The sequence below is a fragment of the Monodelphis domestica genome, chromosome 3 (genome assembly GCF_027887165.1).
Source record: "Monodelphis domestica isolate mMonDom1 chromosome 3, mMonDom1.pri, whole genome shotgun sequence".
NCBI lineage: Eukaryota > Metazoa > Chordata > Mammalia > Didelphimorphia > Didelphidae > Monodelphis > Monodelphis domestica.
This window is the reverse complement of record NC_077229.1, coordinates 172,758,797-172,779,771: the sequence shown is the minus strand read 5'-3', so window position 1 is coordinate 172,779,771 and position 20,975 is coordinate 172,758,797. Positions and strand designations below refer to the sequence as shown.

General features: G+C 35.8%; 1 protein-coding gene across 7 annotated transcripts in view; it reads right to left on the bottom strand.

The window, feature by feature from the left end:
- Positions 1–20,975, bottom strand: part of STK3 (serine/threonine kinase 3) — a 540,259-nt gene that overhangs the window by 169,861 nt on the left and 349,423 nt on the right. For all 7 annotated transcript variants that reach the window (XR_008917553.1, XM_056823277.1, XM_056823275.1 and 4 more), the window contains one exon: positions 14,812–14,937. Coding sequence is in view for 6 of the 7 variants with exons in the window: in XM_056823277.1 (XP_056679255.1) it covers positions 14,812–14,937 (126 nt within the window). In the remaining variant the exon portion in view is untranslated. The remainder of the gene's footprint in view (positions 1–14,811; positions 14,938–20,975) is intronic.

Genomic DNA, 20,975 nt, shown 5'->3' with positions numbered 1-20,975 from the left:
TTTCATTACCAAGGCCAATTCTTTTCCTTATGCTTTCACTCCTTATCCATCACTTCACCTCTGCTCCAAAAGTTTGCCCCATCAATCATTCCCTACTTTCTCTCAGATTCAAACTCTTTGTACAGTGGCTCCCTATCTGATCCAAATAAATATACACATATCTTCTGTTAAAAAGCTTCACTTGACTTCTAACTATTACCCTATGTGACAGAGGCTGGCACTAAAGAAAAAGTGCCAGACTGAAGAGTATGTGAAATTGATCACCTCATTGGGGGAGGGGCCCCAGGAGTTTGGAATCTGGAAAGGTGGCGAAGACTCTGGCGAGGACAGCAGTGAGGGTCTCTCAGTCTTGAGAAGCCAAAGAAAGAAGTTGGGAAAAAGACTTTCTCCTGAGGGTTACCCACTTTTCCTAATGGTGACTGGAAATCTATCCCCCCCAACACTTCCCAATTGAAGGGACTTCTGAAGAGAAACCTGAGCAGACTTTACCTCAGCTCCTCTTGCCCAGGCATGAGTCAACCTGACTTTCTCTCAAGGGCCTCAGGCTGCCACGGTCTGAGTTCCCCCCAAACTCAAGGAGGGAGGGAAAAGGATTTAGATAGAGACAGGGACCCCCTTTTCCCCACTTTCCTTTTCTCATTCTTCCCTGCCTGTTATCCCTTTTGTATTACCTGATTGAGTTAACATTAAAAGTTATCTGTTCCCCAAGCTGAGTGTGAGTGAATGGATCAAGGGGCGACCTTTTGGTCTCAAGTAGTGGAGGGGGTACAAGAGGGATAAGAGCGAATTGGGGAGAGCAGCTTTAGGTAAGGAGGGAAGGCAGAAGGGGGAAAATCTTCAAACCCCCTCTCCTCTCTCTGAGCCAACCTCTTACATCTGTTGTCTCCCCTGAACCCCACTTTGTGGAAGGATGTTTTTTTTCTTTCCCCCCTCCATACTGAAAGTCCAAGCTTCCATTCGGGGCACAAAACTTCCTTTAAATTTTTTTTTAAACAGATGGCACCCCGGATTTGAAAGGACCCCATTAAAAAAAACCCTTTAGTGACTGTCACCAACTGTCAACTGTCAGTTGTGAAGTTTGTTAATTATAACTCCTGAGACTAGTAGCCTTTGTCACTGACTCTGTCTAGCAGTTTCCACACAGGATCAAAATATCTTGATTCCTGGGGGGGGGGGGGGGAAGGGGAACAAGTCAGTTACCAACTGCCACTCTGGTCAGTTATGATACTGAGGGAGAGAGTCTATTGTAAAAGGGAGGCTGTGGTAGGGCTGTCAGCAATAGGATCTAGCCATCTTGAATCCTATCTAGCAGGAAGCAAAGCTTGTTGGGACTACAACCATTTTCTAACTGTTAATTCCTAGAAGTTAGAGCCTAGAAAAGATCTAACGGGAAACATGTTACAACTAATACTGTGGTCGACTGTGCTAGGAATAATTGCTATTTATTATGTAGTTACTGTTGCTAACTGTTGTCCTATAGTCATCATAGTAAAGTGGAAACCAAATTAGCTTTAAAGGATTTGAAAATTCTGCCTCTGACAATTAATACCTGGTAAGATTTAGGATAAACCACTTAACTTCTCTGGGTCTTAGTATGCTTTTCTGGAAAATAGGGAATGTCCTTTAAAGTTCTTCCCAGCTCTAAATCTATTATATTGCTTCCTTTCACAGATAAAATACCTAGGAAAAGTTTTCTATATTCATTGCCTTCCTTTTCTAATGTCCCTCTCATTTTTTTTGCTCTTAAAAAAATTTTTTTTTAAACCCAATACTGGTTCTAAGACAGAAGAGTGGTAAAGGCTAGGCAATAGGGGTTAAGTGACTTCCCTGGGGTCACACAGCTAGGAAGTGTCTGAGGCCAGATTTGAACTCAGAACCTCCTATTTCTGAGTCTGGCTCTCAATTCACTGAGCTATCCAGGAGCCCCCTCTTTAATTTTTTTAAAAAAATTTTAATGTTAGTAATTTCCCAATATATCCCTAACACACACACTAACTACTCCCTCAAAACAATTAAGATAACCGAAAAGCAACCATACACAACAGTGTATTTAATAATCCACAGAGATCATCCCCACCAACAGAAAACAAGATGCTTTTTGAATTACTGACTGATTTAGTAATATACATTTCAGTCTTAGTTTTCCCTTGCAGTCTGGTTTCCAACTTATTATTCAATTGAAATTATTACCTAACAAGGTGGCCAAAATCTCCAAAATGCTAAAAGTGACAGCCTTTTCTTGATCCTCTGCAACTTCTGACACTGTTGTTGATGCTTTACTACTACTGTGTGACCTCTAGCAAATCACTTCCCTTCTCTGGGCCTGTTTCCTCATAAGTAAAATTAAAGGGTAGGATTAAATGAGCTCTGAGATCTCTTCCAATTCGATGTCAATGATTCTATGCTATCCTCCTATTCACTCTTTAGGTTAATGTGTTATTGGCTCTCCTATCTCCCTGACAGCTCCCCTTAAGTTTCCTCTAATAGTTCATCTCCCATCTCTCACCTACTAAGCATGGATGTTCACCTAAACTCAGTCCTAGGTTCTCTTCTCTCTCCTCTTTCACTTAGAGATTCCATAGCTCCCATTGGTTTATCATTTCTATGCAGATGACTTCCAGATCAATACATTCAGCCCTACACACTCTCCCAAATTCCAGCCAGTACTTCACTGCCACCTGTCTGCTGGATATTTCCACATGAATTTGAATTGACACTGATATCTCAAACTCAATGAGTTTAAAATGGAACTCATTTTCTTCCAAGTCGTCTTATTTATTTCTGGGGAGGACACAACTATCCTTCCAGTCATTCAGATTTGCAACTTTTTGCAGTCATCCTCAATTCTTTATTTTCTCCCACATTTTATATTTAATCATTACTAGGTCTTATTGATTCTAAAACTCTGTTTTGATTCACTTCTGTCTCCTCTCCTGATTCAAACAAGTTCTATATAAATTTAAATTCTTATCACCTCTCACCCAACCTGTTATAACCTCTTATCTGATCTCTCTCTTTCTGGAATCATTCCTTCTTCAATCCATCCTCCACTTAGGTGCTCTGTTGACATTATTAAAACACAGATATCTCCATTTCAATCTCCTACTTCAAATTCTCTGTTAGTTCCCTACTGACACTAGCAACTAAATACAACCTCTTCAGTCTGGCATTCAAAACCTTGTACTCTGGCTTCCACTTACCTTTCTTATTTCATTCTACCTATCTTTAGGCACTGTATTTTCTAGCCAAATTAGCAAACTAATTGTTGCTTGAATGGAATATGTCATTCCTCATCTTTTTGTGACTATATGAGACTGTTCTTCATGTGTGCAAAGAACTCCCTCTTCTCCTCCGCCCCTTAGAATCACCAGCCTTGCCAACCTCATCTTAGGTACCATCCCTCCCTGAGGTATTTCATGATCTTTACCTTGCCCTTCACCAAGTGGTTAGTATATTTTTCTCCTAAAATTCCTTGTGATTAATTTATCTTCAAATTTATCCTTGGAATTTACTTGATATGCTATATTCCCTTCCTTCTCACCACTCCCCTTGAAAATACATAGTATCTTATTTTTGTCCTTATATCCCTAATCTCTAGCACCATACATTACTAACATTAGATATTTAATATATGCTAAATTGAATTGAAAATTATTTTTTAAGCTAAGTTATTTAAAATTACTTTTTGCCCTATATTCATCCATAATAGTTGGCTGTTGTCCTTTGCATTTAAAGAGGCCCCAAAATGCCATCATTATTTGGGGCTCAATGTATAGTGTGTTGAACTGTGGCTCATCAGACCAATATAAGCTTGGAAGCTTCTACCACAGGTCAGGTACAAGGATCTTGAATGAACATTTGGAAGGGAGATGTCTAAAATTTTTCATCTCGTTTCTCTTGAGCTACTTCCATTCTGTTTTGCTCACAAAGAACAGCACCTTCTTTCATGTGGGCATGGTCCTGTGCCAGTCTCTCCCATGTCTCACAATTGATACCAAAATTCTTCAGAGTCCTTTGCATTAATTATTGCATCACTTCTCATGATGTTTTAGTGAGTGTTTGCCTTGTGTGGGTGCTCCATAAAAGTCTGTTAAGCATATGTGCCTTTGGTATTTGAACAACATGACCAATCCATTAGAGTTGCACTCTTCACAGAAGAGTTTGAATGCTTGGCAATTCTGATCAAGAAAGGACCTCAGTGTCTGGTACCTTATCTTGCCAAGTGATCTTCAGAATCTTCCTAAGACAACTCAAATAGAAGTGGTTCAGTTTCCTGGCATGGCACTAATAAGATTGTCCAGGTTTCCTATAGGCGTATTTTAGAAGGCAGCCCAATATCTCTTCCCTCCCAGTTTCCTCCAAAGTCTCCTAAATGCTAAGCTAGTTCTGGCAAAGCATGTATCAACCTCTTAAATCTCATCTATGTGTACATCCTTGCAAAGTATATTGCCAAGGTAAATGATCTTATTTACAGCATTCAAAATTTCTCTATTGATTTCAAGTACAGATGGTGGTGTGCTGGTTGCTGGAGAACATGTTTTCTTGGTGTTTTCTTTCACATTAAAATTAGCACAAGTAGCAGAGAATCAATCTGCATTCTGTCACATAGCCTCAGAGGTTGCATTAATAGCATAATCATGGGTGAACAAAAAGTTACTAAACAACTGTCCCTCCACTTTAGTCTTGGCCTTTTCAAGTTAAAATACTTTACCATCAGTGTGATAGCTGACCTTGATGTCATTTTTGTCCTCGTTGAAGGCATCAAACAGCATTACTGAGAGCATCGTGCTAAAAGCAAATAGCCCTACTTCACACTACAGGTAATTGGGAAAGCTCAAGAGCATCCTCCATTATCTATGCAAATATACCATCATGGAACTGGCTGATGAATTTCTCTGGGTAACCATATTTTGCCTGTTCTTCCACAAGCTCTCATGACTGACAGTATCAAAGATCTTAGTCAGATTGATGAACATTGTATAACTGTTCTACTCCTGGCATTTATCCTGGAGTTGTCAAGCAACAAACACCATATCATCTGTTCCTTAGCCCTTTCTGAAGTCTACTATCTCTCAAGTAGATGACCATATTTCAGGTGAAGGGGCAGCCATTTAAAAAAGTCTCTGGCAAGAAAATTGCTAGCAATGACTAAGAGATAGACCCTCGTGGTGATAATTCCTTAATTGCTATTTCCTGTAGTTTACTCCAATACTATTCTATCTTTCCCCCTATATAAGGTGGAAGTGGTTTATTATTTGTTTAAAATAAGATGTCTTTTTATTACTCTAATATTTTCCTACTTTAATCTCAGATACTCTCACTAAAGTAAAATATCTTGATAATTAAAGAATTGACTCTTTTTTTTTTAAAGCAACATGTGTTCCTTGTTATTTCAATAATTAACAAGAATTACTGGCTAGAAGTACAAGAGTAGTAGGCAAGCCAAAGATTATATTAACTTATTTCTCACATGTAAGTTAAGATTATAAAACTGTATTGAAATTTGTTTGGATTATATGCAAAAGCGAATGAAAGTTTTGTTTTTTTTAAAGTTCTGTAAGAAAGATTACCTCTTCTAATATACATATATTTTTAAGAAGCAAGAAAACATGTTTTTCCTCAGTGAATTTTGTACTTAAAAGAAAATAGAAATATGATACTATCAGGGAATTTAAAGGAATACATGTCTAACTGTTGTGTGATATAAAGGAATTTGGAGTCAGAGTCCCTAGTTTTGAATCCTGGCTCAGGTACTTCCTACTTGATGTGACCTTAGGCAATACAAAACACTTAACCTCTCTGGGTCTCAGTTTTCTCATGTGTAAAATGATGGAGGCTAAATTTGATTACCTCTAAGGTCTCTTCTAGTTATAAATTTATGAATCTAGTAAGAAATTTGTTTGTAATAATAGTTTCTGAGCCAAAAAATCATCATTAAATAAAGGTGAAATCCAGTCACAGAAAACCACAGAAATCCAGTCACAGAAAACAAATTGTTTTACTCTCATGGAATTTTGTTAAATTGTATACATTATTAAAATCTCATTCTCACTCTGTATGATTCAGAGATAAAAAAGGCTGATGCCAAGACTGTCTATAGTAAGTGTAATTCTCTATAGTAAATATGATGTCCTTTATATTACCAGATCTTTAGATGTGTGGTTTAGGTAGAAAATTTTAATAGTTTTTATTTGGGTTGTTAGACCATGAGAGGTGAAGAGGGATAGAGGAATTGTTATCCAATGAAGGACCAAAACAAATGTCAAGTGTTTATATTCAGTTCAGTTTTCCTCTCCTTGCTTACAATACAATTAGTTAATCAACACATTTCTTATATTACAAAGTCCTTTTTGAATATCTCACTGGAGTAAGAGGTGATGCTAGGTTCCTAAAGGCTAAGTACCAAAGGAATGTTATCTCTGGCAATTCAATACAATCCCACAATTATTATGTACCTTCTATGTACAAGGCATTGGGGGCACAAGGTCAAAACAAAAATCCTTTCCTTGAAGAATACTATATTTTACTGAACATATACACAAGTCACAGAGGCACAAAAAAAGGCAAATGGAAAATTTAGCAGAGATAAAGAACTAACAATTGGGGGGAGACTGCTTACAGAAGAAATTAAGCTGAGCCCTTCTTTAGAAGATTCTGAGAGGTAGAGATGAAAATGGAGTATACATTTTGGTCATTGGACAGGCTTAGTAAAAAACATGGAGGCAAAAAAGAGAGTATCATGCCTGGAGAAATGCTACTAGTCCAATTTGGCTGGAACACAGAATTTGTTAAGGAGTGTGGTATAAAATAAAGTTTAGTAGAGGCCAGACTGGAAAGGCTTGGAGTATATAGGCCTGGCAACAGACTGTATTTCCATCATTCAAAGTTCAGAAGTCTGGACATTAAATGATTAATATTTTTGGCCATAACAATTTATGAAGACTCTTTACTAGGGAATAAGGATTTATAATCTGCATCATCATAGGGAGTATATTGACAAGATATTATTCAGTACTTTGAAATAACTAGGGACTAATACATGGGATGAAACCAAAGATCTGCTGTAGTTAGGTCAAGAAAAACATTTTTTCCTGTAGCATATCTCCCAGAATATAGAATTAGTTTTATCTTAAAAACTTCTGTTTTTCAAAGGAATTTTATCTATTACCTGATTTTATCTGAAAGTATAATCTAATTCTATGTGCTATGAATGACTACTTTCAGAACCTCATTTCCCCACAGGTAAAAAACTGGAATTGGAATAGATGGTCTTTAAAGCTACTTCTATTTCTAAATGAAAATCTTAAAGTGTTATATAAATGTGAATTACTATTACTATCATTGCTATTATTGTATCTATGAGGTATAAAAGAAGCAACATGAGGATAGTGGAAACCTGGGTTCCGTCCTGCCTCTGGCACCAGCTAGGTGACTTTGCTTTGTGGTCATTCCAGCCTTTTGTGCCTTCTAACTTATCTACTGTCACAGAAGGGCTGAGTTTGTACTGGTGGAGGATGTTTTCCCCTTCTAATTCTGCACACTCATGAAATTACAGACACTTCACCTATGAGGCATGAAAGGAAACATTAAAAAGTTCCTTGAGGAAAAATAAATACAAAGCACATGAGGAAATGACATGTGGAAATGTGGACAGATACTAAGGAGATGATGCCGAGTGAAATCAGCTGACCTGAAGTGTATATACCCTGGCCAGGAAGAGAAAGAAAGCAAAGGTGGGAGAAGAATATCATGTAGAACTGCAAAAAAAAAAAACTGAACACTGTTTTTTCATTTGTTGTTTATTTTGTTTAGTTCGGCCTGTCAAGATACTGAAGGAAGATTTTGTCCCTTGTGTATATTTCTCTGACTTACTGTTTTAGTTGAACATTATAGAATTTATATATTTTTTAAAGTTTAAAGAAGCTCTATTAGCAGTGTGGTGTGATGGAAACAGCTGGCCTTGAACCAGGGTTCACATTTGCCACATTGATGGCTGTGTTCTCACTTGGCCTCTTTGTATCAGACAACTCTCTACAGCTGTTTAGGAGAAAATGCCAACCTGCATCAGTGGAGGGATTTCCTCATTCAGGAATTCTCCCTACTAGAGAAAGCAAGACCCATGTCCCAGCATTCTCCTCCTCCTCCAAGACTCTCAAGTATACTAGATCTTAACCAAGAGTTCTCAAACGTTTTTGGTTGTTGTTGCTCAAATACAGTATTTTTTTTGTTTGTTTTAAAAAACGTTATCTTTAGTGATGGTGTTGTTATTGCATGTTCAGTAGTTTTAGTCACAGCCAACTCTGTGACTGTATTTGGGGTTTTCTTGACACAAAGTTACTAAAGTGGTTTGCCATTTGCTTACCCAGCTCATTTTACAGATGAAGAAACTGAGGCAAATAGGGTGAAGTGACTTGTCCAAGGTCATATAATTAGTGTGTGAGATCAAATTTGAACTCAGATCTTTCTGACTCCAGGTTTAGCAATCTACTGTGCTACCAACTGCCCTTTAGTCTTTTATATCATCATAATTTCTGCCAGTGTCCTTCCTTCTTCCCAGAAAATCACTCCATATAACAATATTTTAAAATAGAAAATGCAGGGGGAAAAATCAGCAAAACTAATTAATACATCAAAAAGAATAAAACAAATGAAATGTTGCATATTCATGAATCTTCCACTCCTCTGCAAGGGAATAGATAGGGATGTCTCAACTCTTTCTTTGGGGTCATCATATTTGTTTTTTGTCATTTTGCAACATTTGTGTTTGTCTTGTGGTGGTTCTGTCTACATTAGTCATATCTATTATTATCTTGGTTCAGCTTACTTCATTCTGCATCAAATCATATAACTCTTCATTCTTCTCCATATTTATCATATTCATTGATTTTTTTACAACACAGTAATATTCCACTGTGTTCATATAGTACAATTTGGATAGTCATTCCTCAATAATGGGCATTTACTTTGTTTCTGATTCTCTGTTTCTACAAAAAAGTACTGTTATTCTATCTAGTACTCAAGATGGCTTTATTACCAATGCTGTTTTGTAGTCAAAGCGTAAGGACATTTTAGTTAGTTTATTTACATAGTTCCAAATTGCACTCCAAGATGGTCAGTCTAATTCACAGTTCCATCAACAATGCACTAATGTGCCTATCTTCCTTTAACTTCTCTAACAATGACTATCCTATTTTCTGCCATCTTTGCCAATAGCATTGCAATCTATACCAGAAGAAATGAGGCATATTGAATATTTATATTGATACAAAGAAGAGTTTACAGGTAGTCATTACTCCAGATTCATTATCTAGGCCTTGTGATTCCTCCCCTCTCTTTTGTTCTCCTATTTCTCACATTCTCCTTTCTTTACTTTCCTGGGACAGCTAGCTGAGTAGATAGCTTTGTGTCTCCTTAGCAAAAAGTAAATTTTGTCACTTTCCCCATGACAAACCTTCATTCCTTCCTTCCTTCCTCTGGCACTCCCTCCCTTTCTTTTTTCCTTATTACATAATAACTCCACCCAGTGGGGTAGTATATATATTTAACATGTCCTGACCAAGCACCAAGCATATAATCCTTCCCAACCTCCATCCCCATTCCACCTAAAATAACTCTGATTCTCTTTCTCTATTCACTATTTTTATCATTGACATCAACATTCACTCAGTCTTTCATGTCTCAGCTTTGGTGTTATCTTTGACTCACCTCTTCTTTACTTTATATTAGAATTACTTTATGATACATAACACTTTGGCATCTCTGTAAACAGCATCACTATTCCCCCAAGCACTTGGGCTTACAACCTTAACTATCTTCTTTATCCCCATATTGCATCAATTACCAAAAATTTTGCTGATTGTACCTCTTAAATATCTCCCAAGTTCAAATCCCTTTATTCACCATAGAAGCTAGAACCACCTTAGTTCAGAGCTTTTTATCTTCTTGTCTTGTCTACTGTAATAACTTAATGGGTCTTTCTGCTTCCAAACCCAATTGGATCGTTGATCCCATTATTATTCAATTTATTTCCATCTCAAATTCATTTTATACTTCTTTTCTACAATTTTAATTTAATTTCCCCCCAATTGCATATAAAAAGTTTCCAACATTTTTCAAAGAATATTTATTTTTGAATTCTCTTCTTCCCTCCAACCCCCCTTAAGATAGTAAGCAGTCTCATAGATTTTATATGTGCAATCGTGTAAAACATTTTCCTATATTAATCCTTTTGTGGAAAGAAACTCAAATAGAAAAAAAATCAAGAAAGTAAAAATAGCTTGCTTGGATTTAGACTCAATTCTTTTTCTCTGGAAGCAGATGGATTTTTTTTTTATCATGAGTTCTTTGGGATAGTTTTGGACCACTGTATTTCTGAGAAGGGCTGTTATGTACAGTTATTTATTGTAAAGTATTCCTGTCATTGTTGTACAATGTTCTAATTCTGATTATTTCACTCTGCTTCAGTTTGTGAGCTTCAGGTTTTCTGAGCTCTTCTTGCTTGTCATTTCTTATAGTATAATAGTATTCCATTGCATATCCTATAACTTATTCAGCCATTGACCAATTGATTAGTATCCCTTCGCTTTCTAAGTCTTTGCTCCTCTAAATATTTTGGTACATATAGGTCCTCCCCTTCCCCTGCCTTTTTTCTTTATCTCTTTGGGATAGTAATGGTATTGATGAGTCAAAGGATATGTACTCTTTGGAATGGTGGAATCAGTTCACAACACCACTAACAGTATATTAGTGTTCTAGCTTTCCCAAATCCCTACAAGTTTTGTAATTTTCCTTTTCTGTCATAATCTGCCAATCTTATAGGTGCAAGGTAGTATCTCAAAGTTGTTTTAATTCACTTTTCTCTAAACAATAGTGATTTAGAGCATTTTTTACATGAATACAGAGACTTTTAATTACTTTGAGAACTGTCTGTTCATATTCTTTTATTAATTGTGAAATGACTTGTATTCTAATATATTCAACTCATTTCTCTATGTATTTGAAAATTTGAAAAATGAAGCCTTTAAGAGAAACTTGTAATTTTCTTTGCACCATTATAATTACTGTGTATTACTTTCAATCCCATTTAGTTTTTGACCTCCACTTTCCCCAATTTGCCATCTTTTCCTTACCATACCCCTCCTTTTCTTATACCCATCTGCTCCTGTTTTACTGAAGGGTAAAATAGCTTTCCATACCCAAATGATTATGTGTGTTCTTCCACCACTGAGCCAATTCTGTTGATAGTAAATTCACATTTTCTCTTCCCCACCTCCACCATCTTCCTCTCCACTGTCAATGCTCTTTCTTGCTTCTCTTATGTAATAATTCACCTCATTCTATTTTTCCTTTCTCCTTTCTCCTAGAGCATTCCTCTTTCTCATGCCTTAATTTTAAAAACATTTTATATCATCCCATCATATTCAAGTCACACCCTTACCCACTATGTATATTCCTTCTAATTGGCCTAATAATGACAAAGTTATTTGATGTCACAAGAATCATTTCCCCATGTAGAGATATACACAGTTTAATTTCATTGAATGTCTTTTGATTTCTCTTTCCTGTTTACCTTTTTATGATTCTCCTGAGTCTTTTTTAAGAGTCAAATTTTCCATTCAGCTCTGATCTTTTTATCAGGAATGTTCGAAATTCCCTATTACATTGAATACCCATTTCTTCTAAAAGATTATGCTCAAGTAAATAAAAAGGATTTTTGGGTTGAAGTCCTAGCTCCTGTCCCTTGCAATAGTATACTCCAGGCACTCCTATCCTTTAATGTAGAATCTACAAAGTCTTGTTTTAGCCTGACTATGTCTTCTCATATCTGAATTATTTATTTTTGTCTACTTGCGATATTTTCCCCTTAACCTGGGAGTTTGGGAATTTGGCCATAATATTCCTGGAAGTTATCCTTTGGGGATTTTTTTTTCAGGAGGTGAATCAGTGGATTCTTTACCTGTGGTTCTAAGATGTCAGGGCAATTTTTCTTGACAGATAATGACTAAGCTATTTTTTTAATAATGGCTTCAGGCAGTCCAATAATTCCTAAATTATCTCTCCTGAATTTATTTTCTAGGTCAATTGTTTTTTCCATGAGATATTTCACATTTTCTTCTATTTTTTCATTCTTTTGGTTTTGTTTTGTCTTTGATGTCTTAGAGTCATTAGCTTCCTCTTGCCCAATTCTAATTTTTAATACATGATTTTCTTGAGCCAGCTTTTGTGTCTCCTTTTCCATTTGGTCAATTCTACTTTGTAAAAAGTTCTTTTGCTCGGTGAATTTTTGTACCTTTTTCCCCTCAGAGGCCAATTCTGTCTTTCAAGAAGTTTTTCCTCCTCGGTGCATTTTTATGTATTGTTTTCCATTTGGCCAATTCTGCTGTCTTTTTTTCGGATTTTTGAGCCTCTTTTACCAAGTGGACTATTTTGTTTTTCAAGATATTAATTTTTCCAGTATTTTTTTTTGTGCCTCATTTACCAAACTTTTGACTCTTTTTCCCATTATTTTCCTGGATCATTTTCATTTCTTTTCCCAATTTTTCTTCAACCTCTCTTATTTGATTTCCTTTTTGAGCTCTTCCATTTTTTGACTTGAGAGTAGTTCATATACTTCTAGGAGGCTATGGAGACAACAGCATTGACTTTGTTGTCTTCTTCTGAGTTTCAGTCTATGCTATAACCAAAATAACCTTCTTTATAGAGTTTCTTTCTTTCTTTCTTTCTTTCTTTCTTTCTTTCTTTCTTTCTTTCTTTCTTTCTTTCTTTCTTTCTTTCTTCTTTTTTGTTTGCTCATTTTCCTGCTTTTTCTTTTCCTTTCTTTTCATTTAACAAACTGTTAGAGTTAAGCTCTATAAGTATGGTGAAGGGAGCACTGTTTGAAATTTCAGGTTCATCTTGCAGTTGCCTTCAGAGTTGGTACTGAGAATCTATTTGCTTTCAGTTCTTCTAAGATAGTATGATATAGGGAGAGGTGTGTTTAATAATACTCTTCTTGCCTAGGCAGTTTGTGAGTAACTCCAACCACTCTTTTACCTCTTAGGACTGTGAGGAGCGTCCCCTGCTCTCCTGTAGCTGCATTTGTGCTGGTGTATGCTTCTGTTCCTCCTGTGACTGAGCCCCAGGGCTGCAACCTAGTTCTATATATATGGGCAATGAGACAACAGTCTTGCATCCAGAGCAGCAAAGGGAAAGGAGAAAAATTGCCTCCTGAGCAGTTGACTAATACCCCATAATATCTGTGGTTGAGTGTTCTGGAAGCCTCTGATACTGCTTCAGCTGTGCCCAAAACTTTGGTAGGGCCTGCCTGGTGTGCTACACTCCACCTCCACTCAGGGCATTAGATCCATTGTGCCTTCTAAATTGTTTTGAGCTGAAAAATTAGTTCACCATGTGCCTTTTTGTCGATTATACTGCTCCAGAATTCATTTTGAAGTATTATGTCACTGCTTTTTGGATGGCAATTTGGTGGAAATCAGATGGGTCCCTGTACTTTCTCTGCCATCTTGACTTCACCCCCACTCCCCATTTTATGCTTTGATGTCAAAGAAAACTGACTAATGCAATGCCATTATCAAGTTCCTCCATTATTCTAGGATCTTCACTGAGTCCAAATTTCTCAAGACATAAAGGTTAAATTCCTAGCTCTGATATTTAAGGCCTGCCACAATCTGGCTCCTGGGTAAACCTAGTTCCCTCCGTTTCTCCTCTGTCCCCAAAGGTAAAAGTAGCAGCAAACAATGGAAATTGCCAAAAAGCAAATTTGGGATGGATATAAGAAAAGCTTATTAATAATTAATAATGTCTATAAATGGAGTGTGTTGCCTCAAATTGCAAAGGCTTCCCCCAACAATAAAGGTCTTAAGGGAAAAACTGGATTGCCATGTGTTAAAAATAAATAAGACTCTATGACTGCTGTTCCATGGAAACTGAAGAGGAAGGGGTGAATAGAATGCATAGGGTGGTCAACCAAAATGAAATAGGCCAAAAATAGAACAAATCCTGTACAAAATAGTCTATTAGACAAAAAGAAGCTAGGTAGAACACTGGATAGAGTGCTAGGCCTGGAGTCAGGAAAGTTCATCTAAGTTCAACTCCAACCTCAGATATTGGAACTACTAGCTAAGTGATTCTGGGGAAGTCACTTAACCCTGACTCAGTTTCTTCATCTGTAAATTGAGCTGGAAAAGGAAATGCAAACTACTCTAAAATCTTTACCAAGAAAACCCCATGTTGGACACAACTGAAATGAGTGAACAGCAGTACAGCTGTTCTGTACTGTACAGCATCTGTACAGCAGTACAGATGGATGAGTGATTAATGAAATTTAAAAATGGTGAATACTAGAGGCACTCCAAATAAAAGTGACTGGCACTGATAACCCAGCTCATTAATGCAATCTGAATTGTTGACCATTATGTTATAAAGTCATACTTCTACTTCTGAAAACAGTGCTATCTTCATGCATTAGCACCATTAGCAACTAACATATGTGGTATAATTTATAATATTATGGTCATGGAACAATGCTAAATTTCAGTACTGAGAGTGATTATGATAGTGAATGAGATTTATTAATATTTCCAAATTTAATCATAGCAACATATATATACATTTATACATGTCTTTGTTAATTGACATTAACAAACCCTGTTAAGTAACTATTTGAAGACAGGTGGTAATTGTTTTAAGCAGTTCCCAAAAAATTGTGCTTAAATCCATTCTGGTAAACTGATTCATATTTTGAATAGTAAAGGGCACTGTTTGGTAAAATCAATATTTATAAGAAAAATAAAATAATGGATAATTACGAACCGAATTTTCTTCCACTTCTTCCAGTTCTCTCTGTTGTTCTTCATGTCTTTTAGCCTTTATTTCCATAGCATCTGTAATCAGGTCTCTTAAAATCGATACTGCTTTGGCATTCTTGATAAAAGGATGCTAGGAAGGTAAAATTGTATAGCGTAAATACAACAGATTTCTCTTAATTCTATCTTAAAGATGTTAAAAACAACATGCAAATGTCAATCAGGATCATATGCCTCAACTATAAACATTTGTTGGTATTTCTTGAGGAAAAATAATTAAAAGTGTAGGTTAACAGAACAGATAATTTTTCAGTTGCTCTAGAAGTAAAGATTTTGCTTTTGTTTGTATATATATACATATATATATTTTAAAATAACATCAAAATATAGGAAAATGCAACCATGTAACTAACAATTGCATTATACTTAAGGGTATAATTGTCCAAAGGAAGTGGGCATTAGGTAGTAAATAAAACAGACTAGTGATTGTATGACATATAAAAATAAACCTACTCTTATATTCAGTTACAGTATTTAATTAATCTTAACAAGCTGACAGTACAAATTAGTGGCCTAAAGAAGAGCAACCATTTTTGCTGCCTCTTTCAGCAGATTTGTGTTTTAATATGTCTTGAGTAATTTAATCATCTCCCACAGTGAAATGTGAAACAGTCAAAAAAGAAACAACTATTTCTTATAACAAACAAATACTGCCCTCATTTCTAAACTATGTAAAACAATTTTATTTCTTTTCATAGAACGCATAAACAGGATATCTGCTATATGTGTACCTTACCATGGTAAAACCCACTAAACTGGCAATATAGAAGTTAAGGCATATGTGTATTTCCTATGCTTCTAGGAAACAGTAAAAGTCTAGGAGAAGGAAACATATAGTTCTAGTGGTGGTATGGGAAAGTAATAGTGTTTTAAAAGAGAGGTGAATAATCTATCTTGAAATTTTATTTATATGCCTACATGTGAAGAAACATTTGCTAATAATATATGTCAGCAAAACTTTTAAGATAATGCTTAAAGAATCAGTTACTATATTAAAATCCTCTCAAAGATGAAAATATTTCCAAAGGGTATAAAAAGAATATAAATATTTGAATGAAGTCTTACAAAAAATTGCTTATCAAATAGGAAAATACTACATGTAAAAATATTCCTGTACTACAAATATATCAATGTTAATTATGAAATTCCAAAGGAATCCCTTACAACATATATCCAAATCTGTGACATCATGAATCAAAATAATTACACACACCTAAAAATCTTTAAAGGCTAACTTTCAAAGGAGAAAGTAGTGTTGGCAAAAGGGGCATTAAAAAAATCACAAGAAGCAGTGTAATAAGTGAACAAAAAGGAAATATTCATCACTGTACTGTCATGGCAGATGAAGCCTAAGAAAAGGACACCATTCCAATAAAATGGTAGACTAATGAGAGGGACTACATTTTGTGCATGGTAGAATTATTAGTCATAGGATTAAAAAATCATAGATCTAAAATTAAAAGACATTTAATCCCACTCTCTCATAACACAGATGAGGAAAATAAAGTCCAGAAAGGTAAAGTAATTTGCCCCAAACCACATAAGAAATGTGTCAGAATTGGTATTTGAATTCAGATCTCAGACTTCAAATCTAGTGTTCTTCTCATTGGACTAAAATACAAGTTTTTTGAGGGCATGAACTGGTCCAATTTTGTCCCTGTATCTCTAGTGCCTAGAATAATACCTGGTACAAAGTGAGTGCTTGACTATTGAATTGATTAGATGATACTATGCTTCCTCCCAAAAGAATCAATTCACTGGTTTTAAGAGAAAGGCTATACATTCAGGATATCAATCAGTTAAAATGATATTTGTACAATATGCACAATGATGAAAACAATGTAAAGAAAGTAATACAAACTAGTTAACACAAACTAGTTAAACAAATTAGTAAACACAGTAAAGAGGAAGCAAAACTCTGGTCAAATACAACAATGAATGTTAGTACAATATTGTCAAAGGACACATTCATCTGTTAACAATCAATAAACTCCTAGGAATGTCCTCTAAAAGTGGAGGTTTTTTCCAGTATCTGCTAGGTCAGAACAAAGTATATCTACCATAAATGAAACAAAATAAATGCTTGTATATGAACTTTTAAAAACTATGTGACTCAGTCATCTCTGCTCTGCCAATATCTTCATAGAAACAATCCATGGCCATTTTACATTTTTTAATGTTTCATTAGTCAAAATGATCACAAAGATTGTTGACCTGGTGATCAACATTCTGGTGATACGTCTTTCTGTACTTAAAGCAGCAGACACCGTCTTTGTCACTGGTTTGCACTTTAGGCTCTTCTAGATTTGTAAATCTATTAGAGCTTGATCTGCACTGTTGAAGTCCTCAAGAACCAAATTCATTCTCTGATAAAGTGGTTCCACTGGATACAGGATGATATAGAATGTAAAGAGCTCTTCTCTATAGTCAACAAATATCATTTAGTAAGCTGAGTTCATTGTCTAAAAGGTACCATATCTGATTCTTTGGAGGACACACACACACACACACATACATACATACATACATACATACATTACATACATACACACATGCAGCAAAACAGTATAAAACATTTCTTTTCCTTCAGAAATTTATAAATGAGCTGGAAAAACAAAATACAGATATAAAGGAAATATGACAAGTACAGAATTTTGAATTCAGGTGAGACTCTGAGATGTCTAGCTGGGTGACCATTAACTCTTTCTGAGCTACAATTCCTGAGCTTTTAAAACAAAGATAATAATAGTACTTAGGTCACAGGGTTGCAATAACAATTATATGAGATAACATATAAAGCACTTGACAGACGTTTAAAGCACTATCAGTATCAATTATTATCGTAGTCTATACAATCAAGAGATTCAGGAATGTAAAACGAAGAAGAAAATCTAGTGATTTTGGTCAGAAAGGCAAGTGTTGAACCATGCTGGTTCAACTGGTAGACTGGTGGACATAAATTTATGGAGAGGCAGAAGAAAGAAAGAAAATTCAGGAGAGCATGGGGAAAATCAGAAGCACAGAATACATGCCTGAGAATACTGTACAGACCAGCCTGGCAGGGGCAGAGGGACTATTGTTATCTTTATAATATTATGCACTTAAATGGAAATAAGTTTGTTACTACTAGAAAAAGTAGTAACAACGATAATAGTCCATATTTATATAGGTGGTTTACATTTTACATAAAATACTCAAAATAATGCTGTTAACTGGCTAACCCATTTTACAATTGAGAAAAATGAGGCTCAAAGAGGGGGAAGTTATCTGCTCATAATCATATGAACATATGTCAGGGATATAATTCAAACTATGGCTAAGCCCAGTACTTTTTCCATAGTAGCACACGAATAGCAAAGGAAGACCCCTGAATGCCAGGCTGAATTTCTTCAATTCATCTACAAAGGAATGACTGAAGTTCCTTCAACAAAGAAGTGATACAATGCAATTCAACTCCACAATTATTAAACGTCTTCTGTGTGCAAGTGTATAAATGGAGATTTTGAGCCTTTGGACTTCATCCCCCAGAAGTCCCTTAGTATTTCCCAAAATTCCCTTTTCCTGTGTCCCCACATTTTGTGTGATTGTATTTAAGTGGCTATAACTCCTCCCTCTTCCTCTCTTGGACCTGTGAGAGGGCTGAAGTCAGGCAGTTCTTTTGTTTTAGTTATTATTAATAAAACATTATAAAATATAATATTTAGTTATTGATTATTAATTTAAAAACCCACATTTTTGGCTTACCACAAAATGATTATGAATTCTCATAAATTTTTGAGCAGATAGCCTTACAGTAAAGATAGTATGCCCAGTTGCTGCCCACCATGAGGGTCCGGTGGCATGGTGTGCCTGTGCTCCTGCACTGCCCTGCTACCTACCGCTGCCTACAGTTTCTCTTGTCCATCTGCTTGGCCAGCATTCCTCACCACTCTCCACCCAGCTTGGAGCCTCCTCTTGCTGAGACCAGATCCACCACAAGACCCTGCTACTCCTAGACATTTTTTTCCCACAGAAGGTGACGTATAAAAATCTTTCCACCCCAATTCCTTTCCACATTCCACGTGTGTATTTCTAGCCTGCCATAGCCATCTTTCAGTGTGGAGAAAAGAACCCCACACCTTCTAATTTTCAAGTAGATTTTTTAAAAGTTAATACTGGACTCCTCGTTTATTTATTTATTTTTCCATTTGAATAAGTGTATTTAGTCAATTTAGAACATATTCCCTGGTTACAATAATCACATTATTTCCCTTCCTCCCCTCTATCCACTCTTCCTGCAGCCAACACACAATTTCATTGGGTATTACTTGTGTCCTTGATCAGAACCTATTTCCATGTTGTTGTTTACACTAGGATATTCATTTAGAGTCTACATCCCCAACCATATCCCTTGACCCATGTATTCAAGCAGTTGTTTTTCTTCATGTTTTTACTCCCACTGTGTTTCCTCTGGATGTGGATAGTGGTTTTTCTCGTAGGTTCCTCCGAGTTGTTCAGGGTCATTGCATAGCCACTAATGGAGAAGTCTGTTATATTTGATTGTACCACAGTGTATCAGTCTCTGTGTACAATGTTTTCCTGGTTCTGCTCCTTTTGCTCTGCATCAATTCCTGGAGGTTGTTCCAGTCCTCATGGATTTCTTCCACTTTATTATTCCTTTGAGCACAATAGTATTCCATCACCAACACATTGGACTCCTAGGTTAGAAGGCTATTGCTAAAGGTTTTTCACAGGGAGGGCAGTTAGTTTCAAATCAGTAGATTTAAAGTCGGTTTTGGGGAATAAGCCTGATTTTTTCCCCCTTCTTTCTCTTGACCCAAAACACCAGGGAGAAGTATTTTTTTCCTCTCATATACTGTTGTTTTCCCTCAAAAGTTTTGTTTTTACCTGTTTACTCTTTAAACAAACCTCATTCAACATCTTTCAGGAAAAATGCTATTGCAAAGCATGCTAGAAACTCTGAAACAACTGTTTGAGTTGGTAGAGCTAAAAAGTGCAGTTTGGAACTGCTTAATTCTTTTCCTGAGACTTTTTATTTTCACTGGAGATTTCCCACTTCATTTCCTTCTCCTCAAGAATATGCCACAAGTTAGGCTGCTTAAACTACAAACCAACTTGAAAAATTTTGACAAAGTTCTAAAAGTCCTAACTGCTCTCAACATGCAGAGTGGAGATTCTGCCCTGTGCTTCTATGAGGAAATTCAGACCTCTGACAAATGAAATCTAAATGGATAATAAATATGAGTGGAAGGGAAGGAAACTTTACAAGAGATCTGGGAGCTTATTGCTAACTATTTTGAGTTTATTCTCCTCCTATAATATAGAACAAGTCTATTGGGATTGGTGAAAAGGATTTTGACTGCACTGCCTGTTTGCACCCTCTCATTGGTTTATATTATTTTATTTACTGATTGCTTTAAGGTTTAATTTTTAAAAGTTTATCTGTTTTAATTTAATCGATATCTTTCTGTTATAATGAATCATTTTAAGCTACTATATTTTGCCTATATTGATCTTTAATTTGTACCTTTACCTCTGCTGAAGAAGAAAATGTCACTGTATAAGCCCATGAACATCTTGTCCAAAACCCTTGTCACTAGATCCACTGAAGATCACATGTTGCCTTTGTTAATTGTCACATAGATGATGATGGATGAATTTCAACAAAACTGGTTAAATTGTGTGCAACCTTTGGAGAACTAAATGATCTAAGATGTTAAATGGTAATTCTAAGGGGTCTTCAAAAAATAATTTTAGTAACTAGTAGTTTCTGAATGGATGATTAAAAAATATATATATATTATAAAGAATGTTGTATTAAAGGTAGAGAAACAAAGAAATGTTCCTACCAAGATGTTTCTTTGAATCAGGAAGCCAAAAAAAAAAAGAGCCCCTGCAAAACTCTTCATTTTAATTTGCTTCCAGCATAACAATCTAGATTTCTTGATGATGTTCTAGACCCAAATAAGTTTTACTTTGTTTAAATATGTTTGCCAAGGTTGGAAGATTTGCTACATCTGTAAAAATTGTGATAAATATCCATCAGTTCATAGGCTTTTTTATGTCATACAGCAACTTATATGAAATATGACAGTGGGTTTGTTTGCTATT